The sequence below is a fragment of the Apostichopus japonicus genome, chromosome 12, assembly GCF_037975245.1.
Source record: "Apostichopus japonicus isolate 1M-3 chromosome 12, ASM3797524v1, whole genome shotgun sequence".
NCBI lineage: Eukaryota > Metazoa > Echinodermata > Holothuroidea > Aspidochirotida > Stichopodidae > Apostichopus > Apostichopus japonicus.
Window position 1 is genome coordinate 1062776 of NC_092572.1, and position 25943 is coordinate 1088718.

General features: G+C 34.3%; 3 protein-coding genes and 1 long non-coding RNA gene across 10 annotated transcripts in view; 3 read left to right on the top strand and 1 right to left on the bottom strand.

Annotated features, from left to right (window-relative positions):
• Positions 1-4834, top strand: part of LOC139976758 (ubiquitin-associated and SH3 domain-containing protein B-like) — a 53939-nt gene extending 49105 nt beyond the window's left edge. For all 5 annotated transcript variants that reach the window (XM_071985490.1, XM_071985492.1, XM_071985493.1 and 2 more), the window contains one exon: positions 1-4834. In XM_071985490.1, coding sequence (XP_071841591.1) covers positions 1-132 — 132 coding nt within the window. In that variant the 3' untranslated portion in view covers positions 133-4834.
• LOC139976760 (uncharacterized) overlaps positions 3986-25943 on the bottom strand; it is a 26203-nt gene continuing 4245 nt past the window's right edge. Inside the window, exon 2 of the long non-coding RNA XR_011796244.1 lies at positions 3986-4087. This is a non-coding gene — a long non-coding RNA (uncharacterized lncRNA). The remainder of the gene's footprint in view (positions 4088-25943) is intronic.
• LOC139976759 (uncharacterized) overlaps positions 6538-25943 on the top strand; it is a 22209-nt gene continuing 2803 nt past the window's right edge. The window contains exons 1-13 of one of the 3 annotated variants that reach the window (XM_071985495.1): positions 6538-6697; positions 6792-7121; positions 7400-7714; positions 7914-8006; positions 8591-8615; positions 10251-10402; positions 10955-11089; positions 11919-12029; positions 12212-12399; positions 12593-12712; positions 12831-12942; positions 13282-13378; positions 13937-17796. In XM_071985495.1, the coding sequence (XP_071841596.1) occupies positions 6646-6697; positions 6792-7121; positions 7400-7714; positions 7914-8006; positions 8591-8615; positions 10251-10402; positions 10955-11089; positions 11919-12029; positions 12212-12399; positions 12593-12712; positions 12831-12942; positions 13282-13378; positions 13937-14048 (1842 nt within the window). In that variant the 5' untranslated portion in view covers positions 6538-6645 and the 3' untranslated portion in view covers positions 14049-17796. Of the gene's footprint in view, positions 6698-6791; positions 7122-7399; positions 7715-7913; positions 8007-8590; positions 8616-10250; positions 10403-10954; positions 11090-11918; positions 12030-12211; positions 12400-12592; positions 12713-12830; positions 12943-13281; positions 13379-13936; positions 17797-25561; positions 25659-25943 lie in introns of those variants that run through there. The other 2 variants (XM_071985497.1, XM_071985496.1) reach the window with 2 other exon arrangements.
• LOC139977256 (uncharacterized) lies at positions 19250-25157 on the top strand. Its single transcript, XM_071986542.1, has 6 exons — positions 19250-19373; positions 19470-19799; positions 20095-20409; positions 24197-24307; positions 24493-24591; positions 25111-25157. The coding sequence occupies exons 1-6, from the start codon at positions 19322-19324 to the stop codon at positions 25155-25157; spliced, it is 954 nt and encodes a 317-aa protein (XP_071842643.1). The 5' UTR covers positions 19250-19321.

The window sequence follows — 25943 nt, forward strand, 5'->3', positions numbered from 1 at the left end:
GTTCCATACTGTGGTTGTGTGACGCTTCAGGAATACAAAGAGTTTGGCATTTGGGATCTTGTCCAGCCTCCCTTCCCAACACTTACTCATTCACCAAACAGCCGATTTGATTGGAGGAGCCTGCAGCCATGAATATTCACAAGTTCTGGCAAGTCAACAGAGAAATTGGTTACAGAGAATAGTTTGAAACACAATTTGTTTTCTTCTATCTGCATATTGTAATTTATTAGTTAATGAAAAATAGCATAATGAATCTTGTTCACAGTAGATGAGTAAGAATAGTATATATATATATATACACACATATATGAAAGAGAATAATATTATGAAATTCACTAAGTGCACTGGTTCATTCCTGGAAGGTGATGCTACAGCCTCAACATTTTGTGTGATCATTAAATTCATCTTTTATTCTTCTTTTTTGTTTCCATATTTAGTACAAAGATTTAGCATTAGAAATATACTTGCTTTAATAGAAGTGAATATTACTATGAAAAGACGTGAGGTTTGTTGGCCGGTTGGAGGCGGGTGGGAGGAAGACTGGGCTCCAGTGTAATCATTACATTTAATTTGAATATAGATTTGAATTAAACAACCTATTAGGTAACTAAAATTTGAAGGTTACTTTTTTTTTTGCAAAGAATTTTGGAGACTTACAATGGATAGCTGGTTGTTCTATTGCAAACCTTTCCTGAACTTTTGATGGATTTACTATTTTACCAGAACAAACTTAATTGGTTTTGTACATATCCATATTAAGATTTGTTAAAGCGTAATGACATTTATTGGTTTCTTACAATATCCATGCTAAGATTTGTATATGCCTAATTAACTTTATTTGTTTCTTACAATATCCATTCTAAGATTTATATAGGCCTATTTATCTGTTCTTAGTATGTTTTGAAATTAGTGCATTTTTTTTTCATATTAAGAGTTGTAACTTTGCATTTAAGTTTTGCAATTGTCTGAAGTTAAAATTATATACGGTACATTTGTATTTATTAAGGTCACATTAAATTCTACAGTAGGTTAATGGTTTATCATTTTCACAAACATATAAGTATATATAAGTAGTGTGTAGATCACCACTCTGTGTGTATCATAATCTTGTGTTAATATTCTAGGCTAGTACTATAACTAAAGGCATTCATTGACAAATTTGTGTTTTGTGATGTTGTTTTAATCATAGAAGTTTCTTCATGCAAGAGATTGTTTTTAGAAACTTCCATCTCATTAAGTGACAAACTTAGTAGGTGATTATATAGTTCCATACTGCTGTTGTACCTATACAGTAAGTAACTTTTCTGGTACAACATTGCAAAATAATGGCCAAGATGCTACACGATTGCTGAGATCATATATGGTTCTGTATCAAGTCATATTGACAACAATTGTGAGCCTCATATTGTTAATTTCACAAATGTGTAGCATTTAACTATTTTCTATGACACTACCAATGGGACCAAACATCAATATACGTCAAAGGGTGAAAGGGCAGGCCCTAGGGGCAAATATGTCACCAACCCCATCTTTCATTCATATACTATGAATTAAGCATACACTATTCCTAATTCTGTACTTTATCTGGTCCCCCTAATTGATGGCTTTTTACCCCTTGATTGTCTCTCTGGTCAGCCCTGAGGAAGACACCAATGTTCAGCTGAGTTTTTTGTGATTAGACAGGTAGATAGCTATTTCATAGATTATTGCTACCATGTCATTCTGGGGTAACTCCAGAAAAATAAACAATTTCCAATTATTTTGATGTTAGTCCTATCTATAACTATAACGTAATATCTTGGACTTTTTAATGTCATCTATTACAAAAATTTCATGAAGAAAAAGACAGATAATAGCTGGGCATTTTTTTATCTTATGTTAATATTGTATCTCCATAGTGGCCTTTCATTAATATTGTGAATGTACTTTCCTCTTCAAAGTCTGAACACTTAATGAGAAGTGTTTAAATATCCCAGTTATATTCTATTGTTCATTTGCTAAATGTACATCTTAGGCATTAACAATTTCTAGCAAGGTATTTTTTATTGGTTCCAAAGCTGTTTTCTTTCAATATCAGCATTTGTTTTATGGATAGTGGGGGGGGGGTGTATCTTTCAGGAATATGGATAGGCAGAACGTTTATAGGGTGTGTTAAAGTGTGTCAGATTGTATGCCATCAAACTTTATACCTTCATCTGCATGTGTGGTTGCCATTGATGGTAAAAATACAGGTCACCATGAAACTATTCAATGTGCTTAGCATATTCATAGTGTTGTCATTGGAAATATATATTATAAATATATATATATTTTGTATTACTCGCAATAATCCGGGGCCTCTTACTTTCTATATCAATTTGCTTCTCATATTGCTTGTCATTGAAAGTTAATTTTTGAACTTTTATGAAGAAGAGACACTATTGAATATTATTTTTGTTTGTTTTGTTGACCTTTTATCAGGGGAACCTTCATCATAATATGTTGTACATGGTAAACACAAAAACAAAGAAATTTATCATTTTTACTCTAAATATTCATCAAATATAGCATGTAGTAGCAGAATATTGTGTCTAATATTTGATCTAAGAATAAAACAAACATCTTTTTGCTATTATTTCTGCATGATTTGTAGTAAAGGCTTAGAGCATTTCTGGCTTAAATAAGTTTTTTGAGAAAGATCAGATGTTTTTTTTTTTCTTCCATGATTGTTGGTAACTTAAAATGTGAAGAGGTAAATAATGCCAGCAAATGTCTTTTTTTCTTTCTAGTACATAATGGTATTTAATTAACACATTGTTTAGCTATCTTCACCTGGCCTTCAACAATTATTGCCTTGATGAGATTTCCTGTTTTCAAACAAACTAATAGTGCCAACATCTTTGTGATCTTTCCAGCTACATAACTGACTGATTAGTAATCTCTAGTACATTACTCGTCCATACTTATATCTTCCTGTGAGAAAAAAAATGACAGTAAATGTTGTTAGTTTTACAAATATACATTTCAAATATATCCACACCTTTGTTCATTAACATCTTTTGCTAATTAATACCTTTTCGCATACCTTATTCACTCTATGACAAACATGTTATACTAAAAATTCATTTTGTTCGGTAAACCTCTGCTTCTTTTCTGTAATCTGTTTTGTTTCAAAGCAAATAACCTTGATATGCTGCATGCATTGAATACATTAGATTGTCCAAGAAGGCTGATTGTTTATTGGCATGCATTATAGCTCTATGTTTATATAACGTTTCATATAATCTCATTTTGTATTTTTTGTATCAGATAGTATATTTTAAGGTTTAATAGTATATAGTGTCACTTCTTTTGCAAAAAGTACTACAGAAAAAAATAAAGTTAAAACAATTTAGCCATTACATTATATGTAAATACGTCAAATAATTGAAATGGATTTGCAGATGCTGGAGCACAAAGAAACATTATCCTGGAGTGAAAGTAACTAAGTAATATAAATACATAAATCTATGTAACATGTGCTGGTTGCATGTTTTTAATTGGTACGTTTGGGGCCGAAATAAGTGGAGCATCATGTCATGGCATGTTACATGCTCAGGAACCATAAACATCTATAAGTGTTATTGAATTATAAATACTAAAAGACTATTGAATGGTGATATTAGTGATAGCTTACTTAAATATATTATATTTACTGGAGATGAGATATCATAATTTAAACCTGGCGTAGGTTGGATGATGGATATGAGTGGTGAATGTTGTCTTGATTAAACTTCATTGTTAAGAACACATTTACTCTGAAATATTAATAATACAGTTAATTTCCATTTCTTTCCTAATATTTGTTTTCACTGCATTTCATTGCACGGTTGTTCATATATAACAGTAACAACAAATAACTCTCCGTAGTTAGATGCCATTTTGTCATTCGTGTTACTTCATTGATTAGTTTTATGTTTTTACCAACAGATACTGTCATGGTCTAATGAAACCTTCAACCAGTATGATTTTACTATTACTATCTCAATTGTTTGTTTCCATGGACACCCCAGTGTTAATTTCATTTGCACCACGCTTTACACCCAGGCTTTGCACCCAGGCTTTGCACCTTCTGATTTTTTGCGGCTAACAATCATATTTCAGGTCAATTAAAGCCCACATTTATTTTCAACTACACATCATGCTGACGTAGCATGTCTTTCATTTGAGTTTCTTAAACATTCTTAAGTTGTAATTGTCTTCTTTTTTGTTGTTGTAAATAAGCAATTTACGCCAAAATGGTGTAATTAGGTACATCTATATCAGAATCATGAATATTGTTAATAAAAAAAACACGTCTCCAGATGTAGTTAATTTGATACGCATGCGTCCATACCACCACACATAATACGCACATGTAATAATTACAGCAGGTAAAGCCATAACCAGTCTTGGCTCACACCAACTTCCTATTGTTTATCCAGAACATTTGATGACCTAAATGTTGGCGACTTAATTCCATTGCGGATGTGGAAGGATATGTATATGTTATCTTAAGTTATCGTGACTTTTGAGTTTTTTCTTTTCTTTTCTTGTTTTTTACAGCAACTTTTATAGTTTCCTTTTTCATTTCTTATTAAAGATATGTATAAATGTTAACGCCCTCAACTAGAAAGAAGAGGAAGTGATGTATTTTAGTTTACAGATAAGGTGATTGTCCTTCCGGTTTGTTGCTAGCGCAACTTCCGGTGATAGTAGTAACAGAATAATAACAAAACGTTAGAATCTGAAGTACGTTTACAACTTTCCTCCTTTAAATTTTATTTGTATATCTGCAGAGACGATCGTTATTATAAAATTATTTCTACAAGAATAATCCAAATGTTTCATCGTTTCCTTTTGTGTTATCTTAAATCGACAGCAAGTATTTGTATGACCGCTTGCAGTGATTTAGAGTATTGTATAGTTCCAATATATATTCGAGCACCTGCGAGTTAGCTTAAACAACCCCCCCCCCCCCCCCCCCACACACACACACTCTCTCTTACTCTCTTCGCACACCACCTACATCATCCAGCAACATTTAAAGGGACCTTACGGAGGGAGTCAATTAAACATTTATCATAACGAATTCGAGCACATGCGAGTTAAAGGAAATCTCTCTCCCCCCCCCCTTCCCCCTCTTCTTATCATCCGACACCTCCTGTACTATCCAGCAACATTTGAAGGGAACTTACGGAGGGAGTCAATGACACATTTATCTGAACGAAAACAAAAACACTTCAAACTGTTATATGAACCCCATACCTATGATGTACTGTCATGAAGTGATGTTATACCTCCTATAAGTTCCTATCAAGTTTATGGAAGGTCTTTAACCCTTGTCACTTTTGGCCTTCTAGATTCCTCTCTTTCGTTCCCACGGTGTTCAAATAAAGAAATGCTATAGAAATTGTTCGGTCCATTTTCAGACGTCTAGCTTACAGGCCTTATTTTCAGACAAAAAAAAACATAACCAAAAACTAGAACCACGCGTCGTTTTCTTTCTAACTCGTGATTTTTCATTCATTGATAGATTTGATGAATATGTATGACGACCGAAGTAGGAAACGATGAACTATCCATGTATCAGATGCCCCATCACGTGTAACTCCAAGCTTTGCAACTTCTGAACATTTTTTATAGAGACAATTGGTTCACGAAAAGAACCAACAAGTGCTCGAGATCATGTTACGGTCAAATAGTTGATACCTGTTTGTTTCCAATCAGTTTCTCTAATTTTACAGCGATTACTTGAACTTTTAATTCTTAGGGAAAAAATAAATGATCTTGAAATCAGCAAAACATTTTGCTCATTTATTTGCGTGGAGCTTCTCCTCCCCGCTCTCCCATTCATTAATTATTGTAAAAGCTATCCTCCCACTCTCCCATCCATTAATTAATTATTGAAACGGGATACCGATGATGATGATGATGATGATGATGATGATGATGACGATGACGATGACGATGACGATGACGATGACGATGACGATGACGATGACGATGACGATGACGACGACGACGACGACGATGACGACGACGATGATAACGAAGAGTACGATGACGGAGACGATGATGACGAGGATGATGACTATGGTGATATCCAAATTTATTACATAAAAAAAATACGATATATGTAACACATATGATTATAGGGCATGAGGTCACAACTAACATATATGTTGACCCAGAAAGCCAGTTCGTCGTAGGTTTGTGCTTGAGAGTCGATGGCACAAAATGTTCTGTTTCTACGCAGAGCCTAAACCATCCAGTTTATAAAGGTCATAACATGTCGCTATCATGGTATATACCGTATAGAGGGTAGTAGTAGTCTCAGCTACATAAACATACGAACGACGTGTCAACTCTGCCTCACTTTCTTCCCGGTGAGCGACTTTAGACAGTTGTGCATTTAATGACAGGGATAAGTGGTCTACTCGGCATTTCTCTTGCATATGTAAACACTCAAAAAAACATGGTGTGATGAATTGAATCCACAAGGGTATGTAATTAACGGCTCTCATATAATATATGTATATTTCACTTTCAATCAGGCACTCATATCACAACTTATTAGGATTAATTTTGTTCAGACACATCCAGTAGTTCTTATGACTAGTAATATCATCATATCATCCTATCATTATGGTTAAAATCGGACCGTTTCTGTTAATCAGTTTGTGGTTGACGTCTTGTGGTAAGTAAAATATCCTTTTCAAAATGTCTTAAAACTGTCAACAATAAACTACCAACATTCTTATTATTATCTTTTTTATCATTTTTTTTCGTAGCTATCAGAGGAAGTAACGTTCCAAATTGTGTTGTAACTTCAGACAACATTCAACCAGTACAAACTACCGTATGTAAAGGTCTCTACTATGAACCGGTCTGCCTCGTTTGCGGTGATAAAGGATCTCACGTGAAATGGCTTTTTGGGGAAACTTTAGTAGCACAAAACGGAATCAACTTTGGACATGTAGACAGTGTTGACAAATGCGATGACAAAATCCCATCGATAGGTTTGGCATCATGCTACCAGGCAATGTCATATCTGATCAGTTGTAAGCTGGAAAACAGGAAAACCATCTTAGCTACATTTACGGTTGAATGTATAGGACCAGGTAAATATATCACATCATGGAATCATTGAAGAATAGGTTTATATATATATATATATATATATATATATATATATATATATATTGACAAATGAAATGCCATTTGTTATTGATTTCTTATGATAACTACTTAGTGCAGGTTTTAATATGAATTTAAGTTGTAAGTATAAACTTGAAATTATGGAACTTCTCAACAGTCAACTCGTATTTTGCTGAGTTGTAAGACAATAAACAGCTTCCGTATTTATATTAAACTAACCGGTAAATCTTATTGATTTCAGAAATGCTTATCATGGAGAGAAACAATTTGGAATATCTTGTTGATAACCTAACTCTTGTCAATCCCAGTAACGAAATAAACCTAGTCTGTGATTTTCGACAAGTTCTACCACCAGTTTCTCTACAATGGTTTGTTGATGGTGAATTATTGCAAACAAAACGCTTCACAAAGAAATTCGATCAGCCGAGTACCTACTCGCTATCATTGGCCATAAATTCGTCCCAAGTTAATAGGTCTATCACCTGTACCAGCTATGGAGATCGCGCGCCGAACATGAGTCGTTCTATATTTATTTCGAGAAGAAGACAAATATCAGGTGATTTGTTTTTCTTGGATTTCTTTTTTCTGTAAACTTCGTTTCAATTTTTCTTTGAGATTAAACCTTGAGAGATGCTGCAACTGTAAGTTGAAAGCAAACACCTCACAATTCTGTAAAGAAATCCTGATGATGACATTAACTTTTATTATTTATTCTTATTTTAGTTTGGATTTTGATAACATTATCTTCTTATTAGAATCCTCATCTTCATCAGCTGCTACTACGGTAGTGATATTACTGGCTATAGTCAGCCTTGTCGTAACACCTGTGGCTTACAAATTAGTAAAACGTAAGTAATTACAAACCTTATTAACTTTATTAATTATTCGACATTGCATATATTTGCAAGGTCACATATTGAGGTCACATAATCGAAAGTTTAGGAATACGGAAATGTGTTGTGATGTAGAGTCCACATCTTCTTTAGCTGCTACTACGGTAGTGATATCACTTGCTGTATTCACCTTTGTAATGATACCGGTGGCTTACAAAATAGTAACACTTTAATTAATTATGTACCATATTAACTTTATTAACAACTCGACATCTCATATATTTGCAAGGTCACATATTGAGGTTACATATATCATCGAAAGTTTATGAATAAGGAAATGTTTTATGATGTAGAGTCATTATCTTCTTTAGCTGCTACTACGGTAGTGATATTGAAATGTGTCTTGATATTGCATCAAACGTACTTATGCCAGTTGTGTGTACTGGTGCATATATGATAGGCTTAACAAGTTGTTGTTGAATAATTATTTGTAAACCACATAGCAACACATTATTTATTAAGAAGCCTGCCGTGCATGTAAATTATTAGCTCTTGAGTCTCTCATTTATTTTAATTTTATATTTTGTCCTTTATTCCAGGTGAAGGTTACACTGCAATCAGATGGTAAATTACAATTTCATTATAGTGGATACATAGAGATACTTACGTTTTTAATTAAACTTCAGTTTAAATGTAATGAAATAACATTGAACCAACATTCTCTCATAACTTATGGTAGTTTTGCATAAACAGAGAGAATAGAAAATTAAAGATAATTTCGATGATGTTTGTCATTGGTTACGATTCCTTTCACGATGATATTCATCTCGTGTATGTCTTCAAGGTTTTCATCTCTAAAGAGAAAGTAGAAAAACTGAGAGTGCAGAGAACAGAAACGAAGGTTACATGATTCTGAATTGGAAAATAAATAACTTATAAACCGGTTAAAGGCCAAGTTATCGCTAGAAAATGTCAGAAATGTCTATGAACCATACAGGGTCGCATATCGTAAATTTCAGCAAATGTAAAATTGCACGTAAAAGAACAAAACAAATAACGCGTTCGCAATTTAAAAAAACAGTTGAAAACATAAAAGAGGTGTGTCTCAGAATGCTTATTGTGAAAAATAGGTCAAATAAACTGTGAATCAACACTGCATGAAATATGCAGCTGCTTGCTAGTAACATAAACATGTATATACTGTAAACGAATCTGAGCTGTTTAACGTTTTGTGGTCCATGTTATAGGACAACAGAACATTAATCGTAAGTTTCCTAATTGAAGTGAGCTTAAATTTAACTTGTATTGTCTGCACAATCACGGGCACAGGATATTGTTGCTAGGCATCCAGAATGGTTTATAAAAGAACTTTTAGGGTCCATAGCCATATTATTGTTCACTTTTGACTGAAGTAGTCTGTGTGCTCACTTCAATCCCGTAACAGAAGAGGGTGGGTGTTCGACACTTCCACTCCCCGCGGTAGACCCGTATTCCGCATTCGAGTTGAAGATATTCGCGTCGTATTTTTTTTTAGATGGGGGGGGGGGGGGTCTTGTTCCCTATAGAATCGAAGTTTATATTGTAGGGCTTGTGCGCCTGGGGTACTTTTATATTGTTTGGACGGGGTGTGAGACGGGGGCTTGAAACCCTTACCCATTTCTAAGGATCATTTGACGGTGGACAGGCACCATGTCTAAATATTTCTTACAATGATAAGATAGTTCCGTTGAAGCGGCCTTTTGTATGGAGGTAACACCTCCCCACCCCATCCACCTTCGTGGAGAGCGTACTACAGTGACTACGTTTGATTGGCTAGCATGCATAATGTAGCCACTTTGAGAGCAGTTTCATGTGGCTGTTTGAAGGAACGACCAATGATTCCTACCTTGCTGTTGACTTTGTATTGAACTATTGTAATAAGTTTCAAGACCACAATTGCCCATAAAGATGTCTTATTAAGCTCCTCGCTACGATCAAGCAGCGTCAAATTCCATTCAGTTTCAAAATCGGCCACTGTACACAGATAGCACCCTGTATTAACGTTTACGATACACCCCCCCCCTCCCGCACCCCAAACCCCCTTTTTACGTTTCGCGTGAACTTTTACATTTAGCGCAAGTTAAGATACGAGGTCCAACAACTAACTCAGCCAATACCTCTTGTCATAAAAACAACAGTTTTTGACAGATTCGAAGATTGTGACAGAATATTACTATACAAATATGTAACGAACATTACGTTTAATTACTTCCTACACAGTACCCGATGGTTTTATTCCGTGAGTTCAATATTCTCCAGCAGTTGGGAAACTGGTATTGACATGGAAAGTAACGCGCAGCACCACACTGAAGTGAAACGGACAGGACGTCAGAAGAGAAAGACTATTGGTGTGCAGTCTTTATCATTTCGAAGTACGGTTGTGATTTTGTCTGGCGACATATTCATAAATATTAATTGAACTAAACTTTCATTGATCACTGTTTAATTAAAGTGGCAGAAAAAAGTAAATGTGAAGGAAAATACGTTCCAACGTTCACTTTCTTTGCTTTATTAAGAATTAATTTTTAATTTTGTAATTCTATATTATCATATTTATTAGCGAGTATGGTTCGATTGAACTTAAACTTGCAATGACCAAGTTAGAGTGATCCACGAAAACGTGTCATTTTTAGTCAAAAAAGCATCACAAGAATATCAAGAAAATGAAAACAATACACACTTTGATGTTGTGGCTGCAGATATTGCCTCATATGAGAGAAATATTCTAAAGGAGTGACGATGAACATCCAAACTATATCTCGTGTGTGTGTATTTTATGGCTCGACTCTAATGTTGGTTATATCGTTACATTAACCACTAATCTGAAAGTATTATTCAAAAGGCTCGGTGCAGCTTTCATTAACTTAATGTACAAGCTGTGGTTGTACACATATATCACATTATGGGGTATTTTCTCTTTACAGACAAAAGGTCAATGCTCAGCAAGGAACCAGTCATAAGCGTAAAGTTACAATCAAGTGAAATGTTTGAGTACTGGAATGCGCAGGCGTCGGATGAAGACTGTACTGAATTTACTTGCTTCGCGAAAGTGCTCTCAGGTACTAGAATTTTGAGCTATCCTAACCATTTATCGAAGTCCAAATACTAAATATAACTACTTGTTATGCTTCGTTGTCATGTTCCATGCATCAACCACAACTAAACGTAGCAGTTCATAATGTGCATCAAATAGTATCAAATGAAACTTAATTGTACAAAGTTGAAATATAAATAAAAAAATCCTGAACAGCACCATCACAGTTATCGGCAAAAAAAGTTAGCTCATTAACTTGTCAATCGAGTCACGTATGTTTGTCGGACGTGATAGAGAATTTCAAGCCCTGGACATTGATTGATCAAATTGAACAACATGTTAACGTTCTGTAGACTACACTAATCAGCAATATTTTCGGAACATACATTGGATTATAGCAAAGCCCGTATGCGCTATTAATTTGCCTACGGAAAGGAATCTTTATGGCCGAGAAAAATACGGTAGATGTGAATAAAACTTTCAATACTAAGATTGTCATTTCTCATGCATTGGCGAATGCTAGCATAAATGCAGTCAGATTGTCATATTTTTACGAAAAGCTCCTTACTCGTTAATTAGGGTTTTCCGAGTACCAATTCTTACATAGTAATTTCTTTCTAATCAATCACAAGTTGCTGGTATGTAAGTGAAGTTGGAATGCTTAAAATGTCAGACGAACAAAGTATTAACCTTTGTATTGTGTCAAGTAAATAGTTTCGCAAAATATAGACAGTTGTCAATACATATAGTATTAATTCAAATGGGCCATTGTTCCGTACACCTTCAGATGTCATAAAAACATATTAAGCAAATGGTGAAATATGTTATTTCTTCTGCTGTCATATTTTCTTCAGATCAGGCAACAGCTGATGACTATGTGACGATGAGAACTCTTGCAAAGAGTCTCTCGACTTTTAAAATGGACGATAGATTTGTTAGAATCTTGTTCATGTCGACCCAAGAGAGTAAGTATTCAATCAATTATGTATACATTTTGCAATTTCTATTAAAAGTAAATTCGTGTGATATCTCATATAAAAAAAAACTAAATTATTTGTGTAATAAGTCGACAAGGAAACGTTATAAACATTTTAAATAGCGATCCACATTTATAAGTCTTAACGTTATAACAATGATCTTTCTGCAGCACCCATGGTATTCTATTATGAATCTATGAACTTCGGAACACTTCAAGATCATGTCAAGAATCGTTTTGCAAGCCATGCGATGACCACAAACGAAGACGGTCAGCTACATCTGGAGAAAATTTTGGAGGCTTTGCTTTCCATTGCATTGAACATTTCCGATGCAATGTCGTATCTTGTCTCCAAGAAGGTAGTCTACAATGATGCTCTATTCAAATGGTTATAGGATCTATATATTTTGTAAGACTTCAATTCCTCTTTTAGTTGCGAGGAACTATAAGCATTAAAAGGGATACTGTAATTTCACATAAAAGTAAAATTGGCATTGGATGCTGATTGTTGCACTTGTATATAAACATAATATTGTCTTAATCTATTAACAGTTTTGTCATCCAGCACTATCGTTGAGAAAGGTACTTCTGACCGAAAGCGGCTCTTACAAGTTGTATGACATTTATCCGCACAAACTGTGTAAAGCGAGAATCAAACAGCTAACGAGAAAGGTAATTTAATTACTGTTATTGGCATTTAATTTACATTTTGTCAACAATTTAGTTTGGAAAAGAATTTAGTCGATCAATAAACTGAATTCATTGATGTATTTTCTCTCTATCCTTGCAGGTAAATCCGCCGGTTGCCTGGATGGCTACAGAGATATTTGTCCTTGAAAAGTATCTGCTTAAGAGTGAAGCCTGGAATCTTTCCGTTTTCTTGTGGCAGTTATTTTCGTTAGGTAATGTGCCAATAGTTGTACAAACATTTTCAAATTACATTAAGTTTTATGTATTGGATATAATGTCAGTTATATTATTAATCATCAGCTATGGTTGATGTTATTATGTTCAGGTAAACATTGCCAAAAATTAATGTATATGCCAGAAAGAAGGCGGAGGGAGGGGGGTTTGGGCTACTGGTTCGGGACCCGGGATCAATTAGTAGACCAGGAAACATGAACGGTAACAGATACAGTATATAACGGGAACTTTAAGATTGCAGGAAGGTAACCAGTTGGCCCGGAGTTTGTCTGCTCTATCAACGCCTCTCATTAATGTGCGGTTCTTGTTACTTATAGGCGAGTACCCTTTTGAAGGATTAAGTTCAGCCGAAGTGAAGGCAAAAGTTATTGAAGAGTTCCTGTTGCCAAAACCAGAAATCTGTCCACAGGATATGTAAGCATTGAGATCTATGCCAATTTGTGTCAATCGTAAACAATATAACGTGGTTGCTTAAGCATGTTCATCATCGTGAATAATCAGAAAACGAAATAGCTTTTATAAGATCGGTCATAACTTAGCTGTATCATTCAACCCACGAAACAAATTAAGAACCAAATTATTAACCCGATTTTCACGCTCAGTGTTGAGTTACAGGCCCATGTGTCATTGTACTTATGTTTTTGAATATGGAATGAGGTATATAATATATTTGTGTTAGTTTAAAGTTCTTGGTTGTGAAACTTAAAATTAACCATAAGTTCACAAGTATCAGAATAAAGCAATCTTATACATTATTTATCTGCCGTGTGCTTGAATAACTTTTTCGTAAATTATTTCAGAATCAGAAATTGGTAACATTTTGCGTGGTTATGAAAATATTATGTATCATTGTTTATGTTACATATTACATTTAATTAACTATGTTGAACCTGTTAAATTTAGACCTTTTATTTATTTATTTGACCTAAGCTGAACCAATATAAGACGCATATTTATTTTATTTTTCGACAGATATGAAATAATGGTGTCTTCTTGGCAAACTAATCACCAAACACGACCAGTATCCGCTGTAATGGTTCAGACAATCAAATCTTTGATTGGAAGATTGGATAAAGAAAACTAAAGAACCATTTGCTCGAAACAGAAAACTCCAAATTGGTGATCAATATGTAGGAAAGAAATATTTTCGAGTAAGACAGCGATACAAATCAGTCCACACTGTAACTTTTTGCAACATGAAGCTTTCGACTAACAATAAGAAAACTGAATATCACACCAGGAAGTCTTTAGATGACCTCCATGGATAATTGAAGACTTCTCTTGATGTTACGCATGTCTTTATTTAGTGAATGAGGCTATATGAATAATGGCAGTGTGCATGATACCCATCCATTGATTATAAATCCAATAGATTTAACATTTCTTAAGTAATAGCATTAACTTTTCGGTATCTTAACAATCATAAAAACGTAATTTAAGAAATATTATTTTTCTTTGTTGGCATTTACTATCCACTATGTTTTTAAGCATTATGGTAGGTGAGACACATAAAGTATTAGACTTCCAGTTGTCTTATATAGTTGTGCTTTGCAAGTCAAATAGACAGAGAGAAACATACCAAAAACTCACCTATTACAGACACATTTGTTTGAAAAATAATGCGCTTATATTTTGGGATCATTTTAGCATTATGCACACCATCACAAACCCATACAACTAGTTGTTATCATCCCTGCAAACACAAACAACACGGAGTAAAAGTGAGATCATTAGTTTTGGTGTAGAGTCTGTAGTGTTTAATAGTGTAAATAAAGCATCTTCTTAAAGTATCAATGAGGTAACAATTCATGGATATTACATATAAATGCGTTATAATATTCACTCAATATCAGATGTTATGTCATTCATACAAATTGCAATACTATAGGACAATGTGATATATAAAGCATGGCCATTTGTACTAACATTTTGCAAACAGTAAATATTGCAGTAATAATTTAGAGTGCTTTAGTATCGACTAGTGTAAATAAAGTTTCTAGGTGGTAGCTTTTCCTGGATATTACAGATAATAGTATAATAAAAAATAAGACTTTACTTAATAACAGATGTAAGGTAATTAATACACATTGTAATAATATAGCACCTGTTAAATGAAGCGTGCTAGTATATTTACTAACAGTAGTCTACGAAAGTCTGTAACATCTTTGTAGAAAACCAAACATGTTTGCAATTAGCTACAACTTAAAAGGATATGTTTGCTTGTATAATCAAGTTTCGAGGCCTGTAAGAATAACGAAAAGTTCGATGAGATGTCTCAAATATTGCAGCATCTAATATGCCTGCTCAAACGTGTCATGTTCTCCAATTTTAGTTAAAATGTAAGGTACATGTGGTATGTCCATAAGTAGTTGTGCCCCGGATTGCATGCAACAATAAATACATTTAACAATGTGATAATATCCCAAACTTTCCGTTTTGCTCATGTGAGATAAATTGCCTTAGTGATGTTTTTTTGGTTTCAAGAATGGAAAAACAAAATGAAATGGAACAAACTTTATTGTAATACAAAAGGGGTAAATTAGTATTCATTAAATATTAATATGATTTCTATATAATGATTTTCAGTACACACTGTGTGAATTGTTGCTTCTGGAATTGTATTACTTAATTTAACTTTACGATTGCTAATAAAATAAAACAAATGAAACATATTGCGGTTATGATGAAGGCAGTATAAGTCTACAGCAATGTTGAAAACTGCAAAAAAAAATTGTAAGAAGTAAGCTTTATACAGAATTTGCAAAGTTGTATTTGCCTTTGTGTGGCTTCTATTTTTACATTTTTATTTTGGTTTAGCTTAATAATCAGCATCGCAAGGATTTCCTTTTCAATGGCAGTGAAGCTTATTGAAGATCGTACGGGTTTCTTAAGTGGTTCTTACATTTTCTTTATGACATATTTACGGTCGCTTTTCATTATGTAAATTACATGTATTGAACACCTAGCAAATGAAATGACACGAATGGTAAATTTGGTTTAACTGTACATTCAAATTCCTATCGGTTACAGACTGCGAATGAATAGTAAGATATACACTACGATGAAGGTCCTGATTAAACCTCTGCTATCGTATCTGTTGAATTGTTTGGCGTTCCTTATACTATGCCTATGTGCACGAATCAATCGGCCAAAAATGTAAGTGAAACAAACACTTACACACCGTATCAAAGTTCATGCGAAACGGCTGCAGTAATTGTTTCATTCTTTGTGTAAGATTAGCAATACTTTGCAACTGAATAGACATACTAATAGACGTTGTGAAAACTAACAGAATGGTTAATATAATAGCCTAAGTGATAATGCTGAGCTGCTAAAGTGAAGCGTACTTTGCAATCGATTGTGATGTATTTTTGTATCATATAGTATATTTTAAGTTTAATAGTATAAACTACTTTTCCAAGAAGGACTACAGACAAAAATAAAGTTAAAATAATACAACTATTACAATATGTATAAATAAGTCAAAGAATTGAAAACGCCTTTGCAGATGCTGGAGCACAAATAAGTATTATCCGGGAGTGAAAGTAACTACGTAATATGCATATATACATCTATGTAGCATGTGCTGGTCGCATGTTGTTATTTGTACGTTTGGGTATGGCCGAAATATAAGTGAAGCGTCACGTCATAGCGTGTTACATGTTCAGAAAACAAAATAATCTATGAGTGTTATTGAAAGATAAATACTAAAAGACTGTAAACCTGGCGTAGGTTGGATGATGGATATGAGTGGTGAATGTTGTCTGGATTAAACTTTATTGTTAAGAACACATTTACTCTGAAATATTTATAACACAGTTAATTTCCATTTCTTTCCTATTAATTGTTTTCACTGCATTTCATTGCACGGTTGTTCATATATAACAGTAACAACAAATAATTATCCGTAGTTAGATGCCATTTTTTTTACTTCCGTGTTACTTCATTGATTTGTTTTATGTATGTTGTTAGCAATAGATCATGTTATGGTCTATTGAAACCTTCAACCAGTATGATTTTACTATTACTATCTCAATTGATTGTTTCTACGGACACCCCAGTGTTAATTTCCTTTGCACCAGGCTTTACACCCAGGGTTTGCACCTTCTGATTTTTGCGGCTAACAATCATATTTCAGGTCAATTTAAGCCCACATTTATTTTCAACTACACATCATGCTGACGTAGCATGTCTTTCATTTGAGTTTCTTAAACATTTTGTCATTTTGTTTTTTTGTAAATAAGCAATTTACGCCAAAATGGTGTAATTAGGTACATCTATATCAGAATCATGAATATTGTTAATAAAAAAAAAACATGTCTCCAGTTGTAGTTAATTTGATACGCATGCGTCCCTACCACCACACATAATATGCACATGTAATAATTACATCAGGTAAAGCCATAACCAGTCTTGGCTCACACCAACTTCCTATTGTTTATCCAGAACATTTGATGACCTAAATGTTGGCGACTTAATTCCATTGCGGATGTAGAAGGATATGTATATGTTATCTTAAATTATCGTGACTTGTGAGTTTTTTCTTTTCTTTTCTTGTCTTTTACAGCAACTTTTATAGTTCCCTCTTTCATTTCTTATTTAAGATATGTATAAATGTTAACGTCCTCAACTAGAAAGAAGAGGAAGTGATGTATTTTAGTTTACAGATAAGGTGATTGTCCTTCCGGTTTGTTGCTAGCGCAACTTCCGGTGAAAGTAGTAACAGAATAATAATAATAAAAAACGTTAGAATCTGAAGTACGTTTACAACTTTCCTCCTTTAAATTTTATTTGTATATCTGCAGAGACGATCATTATTATACAAATATTTCTACAAGAGTAATCCAAATGTTTCATCGTTTTCTTTTGTGTTATCTTAAATCGACAGCAAGTATTTGTATTACCGCTTACAGAGATTAAGAGTATTTTATAGTTCAAATGGATGATGTATGATATATTCGAGCACCTGCGAGTTAGGCTAAAATAAAATCCCCCCCCCCCCACACACACACACTCTTTCTCTCTTCCAACACCACCTGCATCATCCAGCAACATTTAAAGGGAACTTACGGAGGGAGTCAATTATACATTTACCTTAACGAAAAAAGAAACACTCCAAACTGTTATATGAACCCCATAGCTGTGATGTACTGTCATGGAGTGATGTTATACCTCCTTTAAGTTCCTATCAAATTCATGGAAGGTCTTTAACCCTTGTCACTTTTGACCTTCAAATTACTCTCTTTCGTTCCCACGGTGTTCAAATCAAGAAATACAATAGAAATTGCTTGATCCATTTTCAGACGTCTAGCTTACTAGACATATTTTTCAGACAAAGAAAAACATAACCAAAAACTAAGACAACGTTTCGTTTTCTTTCTTACTCGTGATTGTTTCATTCATTGATAGATTTTATGAATATTTATGAATATCCGAAGTAGGTAATGTTGAACTATTCATGGATCAGATGCCCATCACGTGTGACTCCAAGTGTTGCAACTTCTGAACAATTTTGATTTCACGAAAAGAACCAACAAGTGCTCAAGATCATGTTACGGTCATATAGTTGATACCTATTTGTTTCCAATCAGTTTCTCTCATTTTACAGCGATTGCTCGAACGTTTAATTCTTAGGGAGAAAATGATCTTGAAATCAGCAAAATTTCTGCTCATTTATTTGCGTGGAGCTTCTTCTCTCCGCTCTCCCATTCATTAATTATTGTAAAAGCTATCCTCCCGTAAAAGCTATGATGATGATGATGATGATGACGACGACGACGACGATGACGACGACGACGATGACGATGATGATTATGGTGATATCCAAATTTATTAAAGAAAAAATTTACGATATATGTAACACTTATGATTATAGGCCATGAGGTCACAACTAACATATATGTTGACCCAGAAACCCAGTTCGTCGTAGGTTTGTGCTTGAGAATCGATGGCACAAAATGTCCTGTTTCTACACAGAGCCTCAACCATCCAGTTTATAACGGTCATAACATGTCGCTATCATGTTGTATACCGTAATGAGGGTAGTTGTAGTCTCAACTATGTAAACATACGAACGATGTGTCAACTCTGCCGCACTTTTTTTTCCGGTGAGCGACCTTAGACAGTGTGCATTCAATGACATAGATAATAGGTCTACTCTGCATTTCTCTTGCATATGTAAACACTCAAAAAAACATGGTGTGATGAATTGATTCCACAAGGGTATCTAATTAACGGCTGTCATATAATAGATGTATATTTCACTTTCAATCAGGCACTCATATCACAACTTATTGAGATCAATTTTCTTCAGACACATCAAGTAGTTCTTATGACTAATATCATCATATCATCATTATGGTTAAAATCGGACCGTTTCTGTTAATCAGTTTGTGGTTGACGTCTTGTGGTAAGTAAATTATCCTTTTCAAGATGTCTTAAAACTGTCAACAATAAACTACCAACATTCTTATTATTATCTTTTTTATCATTTTTTTTTTCGTAGCTATCAGAGGAAGTAACATTAAAAAATGTGTTGGAACTTCAGACAACATTCAACCAGTACAAACTACCGTATGTAAAGGTCTCTACTATGAACCGGTCTGCCTCGTTTGCGGTGATAAAGGATCTCACGTGAAATGGCTTTTCGGGGAAACTTTAGTAGCACAAAGAGGAATCAACTTTGGACATGTAGACAGTGTTGACAAATGCGATGACAAAATCCCATCGATAGGTTTGGCATCATGCTACCAGGCAATGTCATATCTGATCAGTTGTAAGCTGGAAAACAGGAAAACCAACTTAGCTACATTTAAGCTTGAATGTATAGGACCAGGTAAATATATGACACCATGGAATCATTGAATAGTAGGTATAAATATATATATATATATATATATATATATATATATATATATATATATATATATATATTGACAAATGAAATGCCATTTGTTATTGATTTCTTATTATAACTACCTAGTGCAGTTTTTAATACGTAATTTAGGTTGTAAGTATAAACTTGAAATTATGGAACTTCTCAACAGTCAACTCGTCTTTTGCTGAGTTTGAGGAACATAAACAGCTTCCGTATTTATATTAAACTAACAGGTAAATCTTATTGATTTCAGAATTGCTTATCATAGAGAGGAACAGTCTGGAATTTCTTGAAGATAACCAAACTCTTGTCAATCCCAGTAACGAAATAAATCTAGTCTGTAATTTTCGACAAGTTCTACCACCAGTTTCCCTACAATGGTTTGTTGATGGCGAATTATTCGAAACAAAACGCTTCACAAAGAAATTCGATCAGCCGAGTTCCTACTCGCTATCATTGGCCATAAATTCGTCGCAAGTTAATAGGTCTATCATCTGTACTAGCTATGGAAATCGCGCGCCGAACATGAGTCGTTCTATATTTCTTTCGAGAAGAAGACAAATATCAGGTGATTTGTTTTTCTTGGTTTTCTTTTTCTGTAAACTTCGTTTCAATTTTTCTTTGAGATTAAACCTTGAGAGATGCTGCAACTGTAAGTTGAAAGGAAACACCTCAAAATTCCGTAAAGAAATCCTGATGATGACATTAACTTTTATTATTTATTCTTATTTTAGTTTTGATTTTGATAACATTATCTTCTTATTAGAGTCCTCATCTTCTTAAGCTGCTACTACGGTAGTGGTATTACTGGCTGTATTCAGCCTTGTCATAACACCTGTGGCTTACAAATTAGTAAAACGTAAGTAATTACATACGTTATTTACTTTATTAATAATTCGACATTGCATATATTTGAAAGGTCACATATTGAGGTCATATAATCGAAAGTTTAGGAATACGGAAATGGTTTGTGATGTAGAGTCCTCATCTTCTTTAGCTGCCCCTACGGTAATGATATTACTTGCTGTGTTCAGCCTTGTCATAAGACATGTGGCTTACGAAATAGTAACACTTTATATACTATACTAACTTTATTAACAACCCGACATCTCATATATTTGCAAAGTCACATATTGAGGTCACATATATAATCGAAAGTTATGAATAAGGAAATGTTTCGTGATATTGAATCAAACGTACTTATGTCAGTTATGTGCACTGATGTATATATGATATAATTAACAAGTTGCTGTTGAATAATTTATAAACCACATAGCAACACATAATTCATCAAGTAAGCTTATCGTGCATGTAAATTATAAGCTCTTGGGTCTCTCATTTATTTTAATATTATTTTGTCCTTCCTTCCAGGTGAAGGTTACACTGCAATCAGATGGTAAATTACAATTTCATTATAGTGGATAAATGGAGATACCTACGTTTTTTATTAAACTTCAGTTTATATGTAATTAAATAACATTGAACCTTTTATTCTCTCATAACTTATGATAGTTTTGCTAAAACAGAAAGAATATAAAATTAAAGATATTTTTGATGATGTATGTCATTGGTTACGACACCTCTCATGATGATATTAATCTCGTGTATGTCTTCAATGTATTCATTTCTAAAGAGAAAGTAGAAAAACTGAGAGTGCAGAGAACAGAAACGAATGTTACATGATTCTGAATAGGGAAATAAATAACTTATATACAGGTTAAAGGCCAAGTTATCGCTAGAAAATGTCAAAAATGTCTATGAACTATGTAGGGTCGCATATCGTAAATTTCAGCAAATTTAAAATTGCACGTAAAAGAACAAAACAAATAACGTGTTGGCAATTTACAAAAACAGTTGGGAGCATAAGAGGGGTGTCTCTCGGAATGATTTCTTTTTATGTAAAATAGGTCTAATAAACTGTGAATCAACACTGCATGAAATATGAAGCTGCTTGCTAGAAACATAAATATATATACTGTGATCACTTCAGGCCCGTAACATAAGTAGGTGGGTGTTCGACACATCCACTCCCCGTTGTAGACCCGTGTTCCGCATTCGAGGTGGAGATATTCGCGTCTTTTTTTTTTTGAGAAGGGGGGGGGGGGGCTTGTTCCCTGTAGAATCGAAGTGTTTATTGTAGGGCTTGTCCGCTTGGGATACTTTTATATTACTTGGACGGGGTGTGAGACTCCAGTCTTGAAACCCTTACCCATTTCTAAGAATCACTTGACCGTGGACAGGCACCATGTCTAAATATTTCTTACAAAGATAAGATAGTTCCGATGAAGCGGCCTTTTGTATGGGGGTACCCCATTCCCACCCCACCCACCTCCGTGGAGAGCGTACTACAGTGACTACGTTTGATTGGCTAGCATACATAAGTAGGTTTAGTCCCGCTCGTCTATATTTACGTTTACGATACACCTCCAAGCCACACCCCCCCCCCCCACACCACCTTTACGTTTCGCGTGAACTTTTACGTTTAGCGCAAGTTAAGATACGAGGTCCAACAATTAACTCAGCCAATATCAATTTTCATTAAAACAACAGTTGAAAGATCGCGACAGAATATTAATATGATATACAAATCTGTAACGGACATTACGTTTAATTACTTCCTACACAGTACCCGATGGTTTTATTCCGTGAGTTCAATATTCTCCAGCAGTTGGGAAACTGGTATTGACATGGAAAGTAACACGCAGCACCACACTGAAGTGAAACGGACAGGACGTCAGAAGAGGAAGACTATTGGTGTACAGTCTTTATCATTTCGTAGTACGGTTGTGATTTTGTCTGACGACAAATTCATAAATACTAACTGAACTAAGACAATCATTGATTACTGTTTAATGCCTATGACAGAAAAATGCTAACGTAAAGGAAATACACTTTCTTTGCTTTATTGTGAATGGATTTTTAATGCTGTAAATCTGTAATATCATATTTATTAGCGAATATGGTTCGATTTGACTTAAATTTGCAATAGCCTAGTTAAAGTGATCCACGAAAACGTTTATGTTTTTTAAGTAAAAAACCATTACAAGAATTTGAAGAAAATAAAAACAATACACATTTTGATGTTGTGGCTGCAGATAATGCCTCATATGAGAGAAATATCCGTAGAGGAGTGACGATGAACATCCAAACTGTATCTCGTGTATGTATGTTTTAAGGTTCGACCCTTAATGTAGGTTATATCGTTATAGTCACCACTAATCTGAAAGTATTATCCAAAAGGCTCGGTGCGGGTTTCATTAACTTAATGTACAAGCTGTGGTTTTTTTCCCATATATCACATTATGGGGCATTTTCTCTTTACAGACAACAGGTCAATGCTCAGCAAGGAACCAGTCATTTGCGTAAAGTTACAATCAAGTGAAATGTTTGAGTACTGGAATGCGCTGGCGTCGAATGAAGACTGTACTGAATTTACTTGCTTCGCGAAAGTGCTCTCAGGTACTAGAATTTTGAGCTATCCTAACCATTTATCGGAGTCCAAATACTAAATATAACTACTTGTTATGCTTCGTTGTCATGTTTCATGCATCAAACACATATAAACGAGCAGTTCATAATGTGCATCTCAAGACTTAAAGTGCAATATTGCGTTGAAAATATGTATATGTAGCCACAATTACCGGCTTTAATCATTTAAAGTATCAAATGAAACTTAATTGTACAAAATTGAAATATAAATGAAAAAATCCCGAACAGCACCATCACAGTTATCGGCAAAAAAAGTTAGCTCATTAACTTGTCAATCGAGTCACGTATGTTTGTCGGACGTGATAGAGAATTTCAAGCCCTGGACATTGATTGATCAAATTGAACAACATGTTAACGTTCTGTAGACTAGACTAATCAGCAATATTTTCGGAACATACCTTGGATTATAGCAAAGCCCGTATGCGCTATTAATTTGCCTACGGAAAGGAATCTTTATGGACGAGAAAAATACGGTAGATGTGAATAAAACTTTCAATACTAACATTGTCATTTCTCATGCATTGGCGAATGCTAGCATAAATGCATTCAGATTGTCATATTTTTACGAAAAGCTCCTTACTCGTTAATTAGGGTTTTCCGAGTACCAATTCTTACATAGTAATTTCTTTCTAATGAATCACAAGTTGCTGGTATGTAAGTGAAGTTGAAATGCTTAAAATGTCAGACGAACAAAGTATTCACCTTTGTATTGTGTCCAGTAAATAGTTTCGCAAAATATAGACAGTTGTCAATACATATAGTATTAATTCAAATGGGCAATAGTTCCGTACACTTACAGATGTCATCAAAACATATTATGCAAATGGTGAAATATGTTATTTCTTCTGCTGTCATATTTTCTTCAGATCAGGCAACAGCTGATGACTATGTGACGATGAGAACTCTTGCAAAGAGTCTCTCGACTTTTAAAATGGACGATAGATTTGTTAGAATCTTGTTCATGTCGACCCAAGAGAGTAAGTATTCTCAAATCGATTATGTATACATTTTGCAATTACTAGTAAAAGTAAATTCGGGTGATATCTCATATAAACAAAAACTAAATTATTCGTGTAATAAGTCGACAAGGAAACGTTATAAACATTTTAAATAGCGATCCACATTTATAAGTCTTAACGTTATAACAATGATCTTTCTGCAGCACCCATGGTATTCTTTTATGAATCTATGAACTTCGGAACACTTCAAGATCATGTCAAGAATCGTTTTGCAAGCCATGCGATGACCACAAACGAAGACGGTCAGCTACATCTGGAGAAAATGTTGGAGGCTTTGCTTTCCATTGCATTGAACATTTCCGATGCAATGTCGTATCTTGTTTCCAAGAAGGTAGTCTACAATGATGCTCTATTCAAATGGTTATAGGATCTATATATTTTGTAAGACTTCAATTCCTCTTTTAGTTGCGAGGAACTATAAGCATTAAAAGGGATACTGTAATTTCACATAAAAGTAAAATTAGCATTGGATGCTGATTGTTGCACTTATATATTAACATAATATTGTCTTAATCTATTAACAGTTTTGTCATCCAGTACTATCGTTGAGAAAGGTACTACTGACCGAAAGCGGCTCTTACAAGTTGTATGACATTTATCCGCACAAACTGTGTAAAGCGAGAGTCAAACAGCTAACGAGAAAGGTAATTTAATTACTGTTATTGGCATTTAATTTACATTTTGTCAACAATTTAGTTTGGAAAAGAATTTAGTCATCGATGAACTGAATTCATTGATGTATTTTTTCTCTATCCTTGCAGGTAAATCCTCCGATTGCCTGGATGGCTACAGAGATATTTGTCCTTGAAAAGTATCTGCTTAAGAGTGAAGCCTGGAATCTTTCCGTTTTCTTGTGGCAGTTGTTTTCGATAGGTAATGTGTCAATAGTTGTCCAAAGATTTTTAAATTACATTAAGTTATATGTATTTTGTATTATGTCAGTTATATTATTAATCAAAAGCTATGGTCAATGTTATTATGTTCAGGTAAACATTGCCACAAATTAACGTATATGCCAGAAAGAAGGGGGAGGGAGGGGGGATTGGGCTACTGGTTCGGGACCCGGGATCAATTAGTAGACCAGGAAACATGAACGGTAACAGATACAGTATAGAACGGGAACTTTAAAATTGCAGGAAGGTAACCAGTTGGCCCGGAGTTTGTCTGCTCTATCAACGCCTCTCATTAATGTGCGGTTTTTGTTCCTTATAGGCGAGTACCCTTTCGAAGGATTAAGTTCAGCCGATGTGAAGGCAAAAGTTATTGAAGAGTTCCTGTTACCAAAACCAGAAATCTGTCCACAGGATATGTAAGCATTGAGATCTATGCCAATTTTTGTCTGTCGTAAACAATATAACGTGGTTGCTTCAGCATGTTCATCATCGTGAATAATCAGAAAACTAAATGGCTTTTATAAAATCGGTCATAACTTAGCTGTAACATTCAACCCACGAAACAAATTACGAACCAAATTATTAACCCAATTTTCACGATCAGTTTTGAGTTACAGGCCCATGTGTCATTGTATTTATGTTTTTGATTATGGAATGAGGTATATAATATATTTGTGTTAGTTTAAAGTTCTTGGTTGTGA

Bases quoted from the DNA above. Each gene is read 5' to 3' on its own strand.
- LOC139977256 (XM_071986542.1), top strand. From the start codon at position 19,322: ATGGTTAAAATCGGACCGTTTCTGTTAATCAGTTTGTGGTTGACGTCT. The intron at 24,308-24,492 runs GTAAGTATTCTC...ATCTTTCTGCAG, and splicing joins GTTCATGTCGACCCAAGAGA to CACCCATGGTATTCTTTTAT. The intron at 24,592-25,110 runs GTCAGCTACATC...CTATCCTTGCAG, and splicing joins GATGACCACAAACGAAGACG to GTAAATCCTCCGATTGCCTG.